Source organism: Cheilinus undulatus, linkage group 23, assembly GCF_018320785.1.
Source record: "Cheilinus undulatus linkage group 23, ASM1832078v1, whole genome shotgun sequence".
In the NCBI taxonomy this organism is placed as follows: domain Eukaryota; kingdom Metazoa; phylum Chordata; class Actinopteri; order Labriformes; family Labridae; genus Cheilinus; species Cheilinus undulatus.
The window spans coordinates 6770824-6784170 of NC_054887.1; the positions used below are offsets into that span (position 1 = coordinate 6770824).

At 38.1% G+C, this 13347-nt stretch overlaps 1 protein-coding gene across 2 annotated transcripts in view; it reads left to right on the forward strand.

Annotated features, from left to right (window-relative positions):
* Positions 1-12470, forward strand: part of mdfic (MyoD family inhibitor domain containing) — a 48093-nt gene extending 35623 nt beyond the window's left edge. Inside the window, exon 5 of one of the 2 annotated variants that reach the window (XM_041780692.1) lies at positions 12348-12470. In XM_041780692.1, coding sequence (XP_041636626.1) covers positions 12348-12469 — 122 coding nt within the window. In that variant the 3' untranslated portion in view covers position 12470. Of the gene's footprint in view, positions 1-4783; positions 9407-12347 lie in introns of those variants that run through there. The other variant, XM_041780691.1, reaches the window with a different exon arrangement.
* Positions 12471-13347: the final 877 nt, after the last annotated feature.

Sequence of the window (13347 nt, forward strand, 5' to 3'; positions counted from 1 at the left end):
CTTGCATTCCTGAACAGAAAAATGAGTTTAAGTGGTTGAATGTTATGCTTAAATAATTTCTGACTTCTCAGAGAAGCCAAGTGAGCCGGCTGAAATTTGGGTATAAAAAGGTGAATTCGGTTTGAAATTCCTCATTCCTGTTCAAAATGGTAAAATGTGGAGAGCTCACTGAAAATGAAAGAATCCGCATTAAAGCACTTCATGATGCTGGATGGTCTCTGAGACTAATATGACAGGTGGTGTAATAAATTTGTTAAGCACTGTACATGCAAATCAGTGATAGTGACACGACACTGAAGTTGTTCCGATTCCGATACCATTATCGGAAATATGTTCGTTACTGCTTAAAATGCAGGTATTGGTATCTGCAAGTACACAAATTTATGCACCGATCTGATTCTGTTTGGTTCAGCTTTATATTTTGATTTGTTTAGTCATGGTGTTAGCACTATAAACTGGAAATCAATTCTTATTCACTGCCTGAAAACACTGCATGCACAAGCAACTGTTTTTTGAGCACTGAAGAAGAACTAAAGGACCCACTGCAGCAGCAAAGAATGTCGGCTATGTGACAGTTTTTCTCTGAATATGATCGTTAAAATGCCTTCCTGACCGGTGCTCTCATACACGACAAGAAGTGACACAGTTTATCAAAAGTTAAATAACTTTTGAACCATAAATCGTTGCCTTTTACTTGTTTTTCCTGTTGAAGCTAGTGGTTTTGCCTTCAGTACAATATAGGTTTTAAATAATTTGCTAGTTTGCACAGTCAGTCCAGAAAGTTCACACTGGTATTGCATCAGTACTCAGTATTGGCCGAGACACCTTGGTATCACAATCATATCGGGAAGGAAAAAATGGTATCAGAACATCCCTACATGACACAGCAACAAAACATAGCATAATGGTAGTGTTGATGCAACACTATCGTGTCCCAAAATACATAAACTCATGCACATTTATGCTCAATGCAGCAAATAAAAGTGTTAAACTGACTGCTGCAGAGTCCTTCTCTCCTCTCCCTCGCTCACACAGTGAGTGCAAGCTTGTGTTTATATATGTATGACACACCCAGACCTCACTCACTTCACAACTCAGCTGGTCACAAACAGAACTGTTTCTCTTATAACATAGAGATTATCTGTGAAATATGCGAGTGGTCCTTAATCATCGTTGGAGCGTGACTGTAATGCACAAGCACGTGAAAAGGAGGTCCATTAGATGTCTCTTTGTTCTGATTCTGATACCAAAATCAGAAATATGTCCAAATTTATCCTTAGTAGCCTCTGTGTAGGCATCTCTAGCAAGTCTAGATCTCAGGTGACCTTTTGGGGACTCTGTTGAGCCATGTTCTGAGTTTACTGCAGGCTAAAACAGTGTGCCAGTTTTCCACAGCAATCTCGGACTGGAAAGTTTACCGGTATCAGATCAGTACTCCGTGTCAGCCATTACCCAATGGACGTTTGGTAGGCTACGTCTGAGTTCAACATATAACATCACATTATACTCAAGTTAACATAATTTTCCTTCTGTTTCCTTATCTTTGCTCATTGTGTTCTGCTGTGATGAGTTTATCACATTCTTCTATGCAAACTTACCCCCCTTCCCTGATCTGAGGTGCCAGTAAAGAGCTTTTAGAGAGTTTTGTTTAGCCAATGAGAAAACCTGACCTGGCCAGCAGCAGCTTCATACACTGCCCACTTAAGGTGTTTCATGAAGGATTCTCATGCATCTTCCATCACTGCTGGTGTTATGGCCTCAGATAAGGATAATAAGATGCATTCAAACTTCAGGCACACTCACATGTATGCGCACACTTGCTCATTTCATGTTCCCTTCTCTATCTTGTTTGTATCACTCTCAGCTCCTGCTTCTGGTCAGCTCTGCAGCCCCTGAGCACCGCGCAAATAGGGGGAAAAAAAAAATCCCCCCTTTACTTTGATTAATCAAACATGAGCATCCAGCGGTCCACAGCTTGCCTTCCCTATGTTCGTCCTCCACACTCTCCTCCTTTTGCTATTCCCTCTAACCCAATCAGTAACAGCGCCTTCTGACAGCTCAAGATGGGCTGATGAAAGTTATGCAAATGTGCCCTGTTTGTAATGCTATTTTTCTGCATACATCCACATCATGTCTTTTTAACACTCCAAAGCAGTGGCGCTGAGCTGGGCTCGGTTCAAAAAGGAGACAGCTGCAAGAAGTGTGTGCCAGGCACACTTGCCCAATGATATTAAATATGATTAACTGAGTCAGATACCTCTACAGAAGTAGGAGAGCAGAGCAGCATGATTGATGACAACAGAACTGTGTACATTTCTTTGTTACCAGTACAATGTTGTAACCGTGGTCGAGCAGAAAAACAAACTTTGCCTTATATTAAATCATATTGTCGACAGCTTAAGATTTTTTTCCTACATGTTATGAAAATTTGTTTTTTTTTTTTTTCAAAAATGCAGCTTTTTGCAGATCACCACCACTGCATTTGAAAGTAAAAGTTGACGATTAAGAGAATTATTACTGTATGAGATAAAAAGTTCAAAAAGTCAAAACTAGAAGTAGTAAGTTAAAATAATGAGATAGAGAGTCAAAATCATGAGACAAAAAGTCATGATTTTGATATACAAAGTAAACTCTGTAAGATAAGAAGTCAAATTATGAGTAAGTTATAAATAATGACCAAAAAAGCAACATTTTGAGAAAATAGTTCATAATAATGTGGCAGAACATTGAGCTAATGAGATGTTAAGAAAACATTGTTATGTAAACTGACTGAAAATGACTTAAAAGTCAAGATTTGGAGATTAAAAATTGAAAAATCATGTTTATCATTAGAAGAAAAGTTATGTTTCAGATTTACCTGAAAATCAGATTTTTTTTACCGCACAATTATGACTCCATGTCTCTTAACTTGACTTTTTATCTCACAATTTGACATTTAATAGTAAACTTTCATTTAATATCATTATTCTGACTTTCTGATTTCACAATTATTACTTTTAATTGAATTCAGAATAATATTATCTTATAATAATGACTTTACATCTCACATTTATGACTTTTTTCCTTCTAATCCTGATTTTATTCACAATTCTGATTTTTTTTCTCAGTTATGACTATCCCAAAATTCTGACTTTAAATCTCTTAGTTTTGACTTTTTATCTCATAAGTTTGATCTTTGATCCTAAATTTATGACTTTTTATCAATAATTCTGACATTTTGTCTCACAATTATGAATTTTTATCTTTAAATTTTGACTTTAATTCTCATAAACAATTTTTTTTTTTAAAGATTTATTTTTGGCCTTTTTGCCTTTATTGGATAGGACAGTGGATAAGTCGGAAACAGGGAAGAGAGCAGAGAGAGACATGCAGGAAACTCGGGTCGCCTGCGTATATGGCGCGCGCCTTAACCACTCGACTACCGGCGTGCCCATAAACAATTTTTTATGTCATAATAATGACTTTTTATGTCAGAAATGTGACTTATCTTAAAATTCTGACTTTTTATCTAAAAATGAAGCCCCTTTATATCCCAGTCATGACTATGTCAGAATTATGTCTTGACCTTTTGTATTAAATGATGACCTTCATTCCTGCTTATAATTATGACTTTTTATTTTATAATTTTTTCTAACATTAAGACTTATTCTTTTTAATTTGACTTGGTTTTCATTAACTTTTACATTTTTCTCATTGCATGAATGGGCTTCCATAAAAATGGAGGAATTTGGGAGCCAAACTCATGCTTTCTGCAAAGTCCTTGAACTTTTTCTTGGTTTGACTAACATTCATTATCAGATAAAGTTTCTTATTAAAAAATGTAATGTGTTCTTTTTATCGTACTTTATAGTAAGTTAAGTAAGTAAAGTTTATTTGTATAGCACATTTAAAACAGTCTTCAGCTGACCACAGTATTTAAAATTGCAGTAAATATAATGGACAGACAAAGAAGCAATGGAAAGAGCATGCATATGCAGAAAAATAGAATTAGGCTCAATTTAGAGAAATTATTAAGTATTAAGTAGTATTAAAAAGACAGGAAAAAATGCGTAGGTTTTTAGCTGAGCCTAGAATAAATGTAGTGTTTGCACCTCTAATGTGGGGAAGTAGATTGTTCCACACATCAGAGCGGTCACCTCTGAATTTAGCTGGACTCTAGAGACGACCAGGAGGGACCGCTCAGAGGACCTGAGAGATGGTGCGGGGCTGTAGGGGATTTAAAGGTCTGATGAATAGAAGGGAACGTTTCTCTGTCAAACACACTAATCCAGCCACTCAGAACCACACTTTTTCCTCTGGTTAATGGCTGTATTTGTAATTTAAAGGGAAACTCTCCTCTGATGAGAGCAAAAACATGCAACCAGCTACTTAAAAAGGGTCTGTGCGGAGGTTAAATGTTAATCAGAGGTGTGAGCATTGCCAGCATTAATCCACCTATTTACCAGCAGAGACTCTTGGACTTTGCTAATCATCTTTGTGTGATCAACCTTGCAGTTTGCATGATAATGCCACAATTATTTAACAGTCCGTTAATCAAAACTGCAGGGGGTGAATTGATTTCTCTGAATTCTCCTTTTTTCCCTCTGTCTAGTTGGCTCTGCCCTTCTTTAACCGCTGCCAGCCTGTTGAGCATGCACTCCCTCTGCTTGCACTGCCTTCATTAATGAAAACTCATTAAAGGGCATCACTATGTACACTTGTGTTGTATTTGTGATTGTTATTGTATTCACATATTTATTTTACCTTGCCACGTATCACCTTGGCTGGTTTCCTGCTGACAAAGACTGCTGCGTCCACTGCATCCTGGCGTGCCTGTTCTGTGAGTTCCTGACACTTTGCAACATGGTGGTGGCACAGGCCTCGTGCGGGGCGTGTACGTCGGAGGCGTGCTGCTGCTGCTGTTGTTCCGACGACCTGGGCGACGACTGCAACTGCCCCTGCGACATGGACTGCGGCATCATGGATGCCTGCTGCGAGTCGTCGGATTGCCTGGAGATCTGTATGGAGTGCTGCGGCATCTGCTTCCCCACATAAGGAGGCCTGCGCTGGGGTAGACTCAGATGTCTCTGCAGGGGATAACTGGACCCTGGATAGAAGAAGGAAACTGCTGCTGCTGTCACTTTGAATACAGCAGCAGAGGGAATGTGTGAGTGCGTGTGGTGTGTGATGGTTGACAGATGTGTTTGTGGAGTGTGGCTGTGTGGTAGTGTAAAGCATGCTTTCAAAGACTTATTTTGACACTGGGCTTTTCCATCAAAACCAGCTCAGCAGGGGCTACAAATAACTCCACATATATGAACATGTCAGTTAAACCTTTAGAGTGTAGGATTTTTTCTGTTACGTACTCTTTCCTTTGTATAACAAGTATTATCACAGACTGCCTTAGAGATTTCTACTACATCAGGAATGCTGTCTCATCCTTTCTTTCCTCTCCTTTTTGTCATTTTGATGACCAAGGTGTTGCATGCACTAAACAAAATGCTTATATCCAACCTGTTTTGATGTTAATACGTGTTTTTTTTGATGCTCAGAAACATTAGTCTTAGTACTGTACAACACTGTAAGGATTCATGTGACACTTCTTCATTCTTAGTTGGATACTGTAGTTTTGTAACACAGACTCATTGACTCATATCTACTGTAGAACAGCCAAAACTGGTGAAATATCAAAGGTGAATCAGGATCCGCTACTTTTTGAAACCAAAGATGAAGAATGTGCCAAATTTTTGAGAGGTGCTTCCAACTTAAATTTTAATCTTAAAAAGGTTTCAGATGGCTTATTTAAAAAGAAAGTAACTGCACATTAAGCTTCTGATTATAAGCTTCTTAAAGAGACTGGAAGGTATGATGGACAATTAGGACCAAAAAAAGTAAGAACAATACACAGATTTTAAGTTGTTTGAGTTGTTATATTAACAAAATATTTGTGTCAATAATGACAACAATGACAAAATATAAATGGAAAAAGATAAGTTGTAATAATGCAGTTTTATTATTACTGGAATTAAGGGAAAATATGCTGATCATGGAGTAAAAGTTGTGAGAATAAATTGGTGGTAGTCTTTTAAGAAAAAAGTGGTAATATAACTGTAAATAAGTCCTATTATTATGAGAATTACGTGCTAATGTTACTACAAAAAATAATCCAATCACTGGAATTAACCTCCTGAGACCCTGCATATACCTAAGAGGAAACTGTTACATTTAATTTCGACATAGCTGTGAATTCTGCCACTAGAACAGGATAATTGTCCAGAATTCCCATCAAAGTTTAAGTTACATGCTGGGAATGTCTGAAGAATTCCCTTTGAAATTTAAGGAATTATCTGAAAAGCTTTGGGAATATGTATGTTTTGGAGAGTATGATTTAAACTTTTTTTTTTAATGTGTTTAGGGAATTACTTGTTTTTGGTAGGGATTTTACTAAGATTTTTTGGAGAATGTTTGTAAATTTTCCATAATTTTTCATGGAATTATGGGAGAATTTATTTGTCATTTTTTGTGACTTTTATTAGAATTTCTGGGGAATTTGCTTGAAAATTTTTGGGAATTTTCATGGCCTTTTTAAAAATTACATTTTATTTAAATCTTAAGGCTTTTTCTAAAAAGCCTACCGAGGTGTTGTGGGTATATTTGGGGGACATCTTGGGCTATTTTTAAAGGGATTTTTGAATTTCACAAAACTTTTTGCCAATGTTTTGAATATTTTAAGGGGGGTTTTAATGTTTCTGTTAGCTCTCATGATTTAAAAAGGCATTTCCAAGGATTTCCAGAACTTTCAGTGGATATTTAATTCATACCTGGCCTCAACACAGAAAAAGGACTACACCGTACACCCCTATAAACTTGCAGAAACACACAACATATGTATTAAAATTAAAACAAAACATTAAAAAAAAAAAACGTTGTGAAGAGCCTGTTGTTGTCATATGAAGACTTTTTTTTTTTTTTTTTTTGGTGAAAACTTCTTCCTGTTCAAAGACAAAGCTTAGATTTTTAGTTACCAGGTCCTACTGATCCTAAATGTATGAAACTAAAAATGCAATCCAAACAAAAGCACAGGTCTCGGGAGGTTAAGTCCCAGATTGTTTTTTGGATTTCCTTTCTTTTTTTTTTTAGGGATTTTTGCCTTTTTGCCTATGTGGAGAGGATAGGACAGTTAAGAGTGTAGGACTCGAGCCCTGGCTTTCCCGCTTGGATGACTGTGACCTCTACACATGGGCTTTGGCCTTCTCTAGTATAATTTCTGCCACTGAATTAGCTGCACCATCATCACAGATTGAAATGCATGTGTTTTGTGACAAGCTGAACAGCCCTCTGTTTTGTCAGTGTAATCAAAGTTGAATGCAATCATGAAGTAAAATATGGGCCCTCTTCTCTCAAAGTTTAATGTTGCAATACCAGCAACATACAGCAAGTATGCTCAGCTTGCAAAGCATCTCCATTGGCCTGTCTATGGCTTTAACACAAGCTGTGAGCTGCAGTTGACCAACTCGGTTTGTCCATTGCAACTTTAAAGGTGTGTTTGAGCTAAACTTGCTATTTCAGACAAGTTCTTCACAGTAAAAGTCCTTAGTTTTTATTTTGATGGAGTGCTTTTATTGTGAATGGTCACATCAGAAAGTGTGGCGTTGTCTACAGCAGCTTGAAACACCTCAGCAGGATAGACTGGAGAAACTTAAAACTACAGATGCGGTTATAACTGATCACAGAGTGATAAACAAAATCATTTTTCTGTGATCTGATGCTCAGACATAAGCTCATTGTGCCAGGAGTTTTAGGGAGAGAAGGGGTTTTAACACCTGGATATGCATTTTAATGGTTTATCTCAGTGATATAGATTTCATGCCACATATGCCAGCCTTTCCTAAAAAAATTGGCGAGGACCTATCAGCTAGACCTGCACCCTGTTAAGCAAAATTTGACTCTGGTTAAACTTTACTCTCTTAGTACACATAAATATAAATCAAATCAAAGTAAAAAAATATTTTGATAAAAGAGTTTTAATAAAACAACACCTGCCTTGTTTTTTGAGGACAAGGTCTTGTGTAGAGAATAGCGATATAATTTGGTGTGGTCAGTCTTACTTTTGTCAGACAAGCTGCCAGCTACCTCTGCTACAATGAGCAACCAGTGAGGTTGAGCCTTATTATACATAGATTGGAAACAGTTTATTCGAAGGGACAGTCAAACAGGCAGTCATTTTGTATGGAAATTTTCTGTCTTGAAATTAGTTATTCTCATAATATTACCACTTTATTCTTTAAAGCTCTTATTCTTTATTTCTATGAAAACATGCACATCTCCTTATTTTGTGATATTTGAAGCCTTGATTTACTGGAAATGTTGTGCAAATACTCCCGTGTTTGATTAAAAAAGGGTTCTGACTGGCTTACTGTACAGTTTTCTGCTCCATGAAGATAAACAATGTACAGCTTATGTCTTTATTTCTCCCAGAGTCCTCCTCTTTTATTAACCAAAAGGCTTTGTCAGCTGTATATGGTACCCGTCTGCTCTGTGATGCTGTTTTACATACAAACTGTGTGAGCATGACTTGTTGAACTGCACTCTGTTCATGAGGGCCGCGATAAGGAATTAAAAAATGGTGACCGTGGTCGCCATATAAGCGGCTTTCATGTATCAAGCCCAGTGACTCACAACACAAAAAAGGGGAATCATGAACTGTCATGTGGAAATGGTAAACTAATGCAGGGTAAAGGCAGTTTTCTTCTCCTTTCTTTAATGATCTGTAATTCTGTGTATCTGCAGATGAGTTTGTGGTGAATCACAAGCCAAGTCATTTTCTTGTCTTGGAGATCCGCTTTGATGTTGTTTAAGTGATGATACTTAATGCTGGCCCTCATTAGCACTGCTGGCTAAACGCTTACGAAAAAAAAGTCCCCTCCAAACGCCAACAAAGATAATGTGCTGTCACATACAGCTTGTCTTAATGGTGCACTGTTATTGTGCCTTTAGAGGTTGGATGGGCACCTCTGCAGTAGATAATGTGCAGAGAGAAAACCTCATTTTTATGTTTATGATTAACTCACTCTGCAAGTTTGTTACGGGCTTATTAGTGTCTAGGAAACACTATATAGAAAATGTGAACAGTTTATCTGAAAAGAGAACCATGTATACATGTAGCTGCAGTAGTTGTCCTCTTATTATGTTTTTTCTTTCTGCATTAAACTTGATTTTCATCTCAAACGTCTTCAACTATGAGGTCATATCGCTTTGAGTAGTTTTGTGCATTAGCCTTTATCCTAGAGATCTGTTTCCTAAGAATAAACATAACCAAAGACTGAGTGAATGATTGTTTTTAAAGACCAACAAACCTTTCCTGTATTTGAATTTGAAGTCTTGTGTATCATGTGTTTTGATATAAACTGTCATGTGATAAAAATCAGCAAGTGACTCTGTCATATGATAAAAATGTCTTTTTTTCACTCTTGCCTGCTTCCTCAACCAGCCGACTGTCAAGAGTTAAAACAGCATTTGTGCTTTAAACATTAGGGCCATGTGCTTTCAACAGTGGAAAGTTAACAGAAACATTTAGAAATAAAATGTTCCTGATATTAAACTGAGCTCATAAATTAAGAAATACAAAACCATAAGAAAATGATCTTAAAATCTATGGCTTTTACAGGCATGATGATATAATCATTTTAGAATAATTTATTAAAGATTTTCTTAAAGACCCTATAAACTGATAATCTGTTTTTAAGTTTGCTGCGTGATAGGCCACTGTGTTATGAACCACCAGATCAAATTGCAGTCATTAAAGACATCTCTGAGTGTATAAAATTAAAGTTCAAAATCATGAAAATGAGGCAGTAAAATCTTCTCTAAATGAGAAATGAAAGTCTCATTTTATATTTTCTCATTTTGTATTTAACTCCCCAGGTATTCATTATATCTCATTTTCTGAGTTATGTGAAGTTATGTCCCTCCTGTGTATGAGACTTCTTTAATGACGCTTAATGTCCGTAAATTTCTCGTCAAAATAAAAGTCCTCAGTAATGATAAGCATTGGAGGCTTTTACTGTGAAAGACTTGGCAGAAGTATAATATAATTATCTGGTACTTTACTGATTTTTTGGCATCGCAACGCTGACAAAAGTAAGGGATTGAACTGTGGCTGCTTCGAGAGAGACAAAGCCACAGTCCGCTTATTTTAATCATCCAGGACTAAAGACAGTATAAAAATGGATTAAACAGCAGGTAAAATGTTTGTTCCTGCTGCATCTGGTTCAAGTGAAAAGTACACTAGCACTCCAGCAATTAGCCTGCTCCCTGACCTTACTGTGAACTCTGGTCAGAGTGTAGTGGCCTGGCTCTGTGCCAGAGCAGAGAGACAGAAGTTGTGGATTACATTTACTGTTTTCTGGTACACATCTTTCCATTATGATACGATGATATGATATGATGATAGATTTGGGAAATTTATCATTGTAGCATTAGAGGGGAGGGGTAATTCCCCCCTGGGACCAGTGGCGTGATGGGTTCCTATATTTGCCCTGCCCAAATTAAACCAAGCCACAAGGGATGTATGTGGTTAGCATGCTAAACAGCAAATTTCTGATATCAAATTATCAAGAGTACAAAGACTAAACTAATAAAAGAATCATTTTTTTTATACGTTCAGGCCTGAAATCCCAGTTAAATACTCTTTTAAGACTGGAACAACACATCCTCCCACAGTTAGCTGCTCTAGCTTTCGTTAATGACTGCTGACTTCCTGCCAGAGCTTTCTATGAGATCTCTGGCACCCATTTGGTGCCCAAACAGCTCTACATTTAGTGATGCTTTCACTTTTTAAATGTGGATTATAGCGATAAACGATGGAGGAAAGGAAACTGGCACTCAAACAGGAGCTAACTAAAGAGCCTTTTCTTAGACTTTTTCATGATCAACTCATTATTCAGTCCCACAAGGTTTAATTGGTTGATAGTGCATGACAGTTTCAATTAAATTTACCTTTGTGACAAAATTAGGATTTTTTTATGCTAAAGGGGCACAGCTAGACTCGTAGTTTACTACTAGACTCCTCAGGACGACTCTCGTAAGTAGATGCTTGAAGGCTCACAGGACTGAGTAAATTGATTGCATGCACGCCAGACAAAGGTATGATTGCTGAGACAGGTCTGTTTAGAGCTGTAAAGTTCTAACTTTCCTTCATTCCCATTCATTCCTAACTGCTGTCCCCAACTTCCAGATCCCCCCCATGGACATTTTGTCAGATGATTGCAAAAACCAGTAAAATCCATATTCATATTGTTACGTCTTTTCAGATTTGCATACAATAAATGAACATGTCTTCTTTATTCTCTCATGTTTGGAGCATCTGTGCATAATGAAGTGTGAGTTTCAGCTCTGCCCCTCCACCTCTCTGTGTCACATCCCTCCTCCTTTGGTCCTTCCTCCATTTGTGAGGGTGCTCACCTGGCAGCGGCATTCGCACTTACACGGAAAACATGACCAACAACACTCAGCGAGGTCGTCGGGGAGCAGGGACCTCCTGCTGCCCGGAACAGCAGTCTGACCTTCAGCCGACACCACCCCCTGTTAACCCCTCAATTAACCTCTGCGTCAGCCCCCCTGCTGCACGCGCACAGAAAAAGAACACCCTCTTCAATTCTGTCTTTATTTCCTTTTATCATTTTCTGCCTGGATACACCCTGGCATCCAGAAATTACCATCTTATTTCACTAATGCGCTGGGGAAAATATCACTGTCCAGAAAGTCTGTAATCACCCAGGAGTTTGACTTTTTTCTTTTTCTTTCTATCACTTCACAGAGCAGGCGGAGGGTGGGAAATATTAAAAACTCCAGGTAGAGTGTGCAATGACCTTTTCACAAAGTCGTCCACCCCTCCACTCCTCTAATCAATCCCCATCTGATAGCTCGCTGTGCAGGATTGTAATGTCACAATTAGGACAGCTCCGTTGTTTCTGTTTGCTGTCTGGGGAGAAAATTCACCACTTCTCAGATGTCAAGGTCATTTCTCTTACAATATTTAATAAATTAGCATGTGGTGACTACCTCCACCCCATACCCATCCAGTCATCTGTCTATCCATCCATTTTTCCTGCACAATTGGATGCAAAGAAAGTCTCCTGCATGGAACAAATTACTGCTTTTGCCTTACTTTAGAAAAATAGCAGATGGCAACATTGATGTTTTGTTTCCTTCTTTTTCATATTGAAGCTAGACCCTGACAGTTGTGTACTGATAAGATTATAACCATAGTATAATTACATTTAATATGACTAATTAGACAGGACATGAGGGGGTGGCGGTAATGTGTGACACCTCTCTTTATTCGCCTTCTGTTTTTTTTTTTCCAGATGGAGCATCAATGCTTCTTTTTGCAGGAAATAGGACTACACACTACCCCCCTCCTCTAGTCCTCTGTCAATCCATAGGCTCAATAATAGCCATCATTATCTGGCTGTTAGCAATGAGGTGATTCATTTGGATATATTTATGATATTCTGTTGTCAGTCATTAAAGATAATCATGCAGATGCAGCAACTGTCAGCATCTGTGCGGATCATGACTACATTAAGAATAAAACGCACTGATACAATATGGCATCTGTCACATTCATTTGTAAACATAATACATGTACATATGTCTTTGTTCCTACATAATGATCTATGTAAAGCAGAGCAGTTAAAGCTTCACTAATGCATTTCTCTCTGAGGATAAAAGTCGCATTCCTCAGTCATTTTCACAGCAGCTTCACTCTTAGAAACTTCCAGGAGAAATATTCTTCAGGCTACCACTGAAATCTTCCTGACATAGTCACTCACACAAACACCTCATAGCTACGATGTTTATATGGATGCAAAGCCTGCAGAGTAAAAATGCATCATGTAAACATGCTGGTGAGAATATTATGATTTGAAACAACCCTTCAGACCCTTTGCAACACTTGAAATTTTGCTCAGCTTCCTCCCATTTCTCTTGATCATTGCTGAGATGTTTCTACACCTTGATTGGAGTCTATTAAATTGATTGGACATGATTTAGAAAGGTACACACCTCTATATTGAAGGCCTCACAGCTGACAGTGCACATCGGAGCAAAAAGCCAAGCCATGAGGTCAAAGGAACTGCCCAGAGAGCTCAGAGACAGCACAGTTGCAATGCACAGATCTGGGGAAGGCTGCAAATGATATTCTGCTGAACTGGAGGTTCCCAGGAGCACGGTGGCCCTTCATAGTTCTCAAATGGAAAAAGTTTGGCACAACCAGCGCTCTTCCAAGAGTTGGTTGTGCCAAACTGAGCAGTTTGGGGGAGAAGAACTCGATGGCCACTCTGACTGAAATCCAGAGATCCTGTG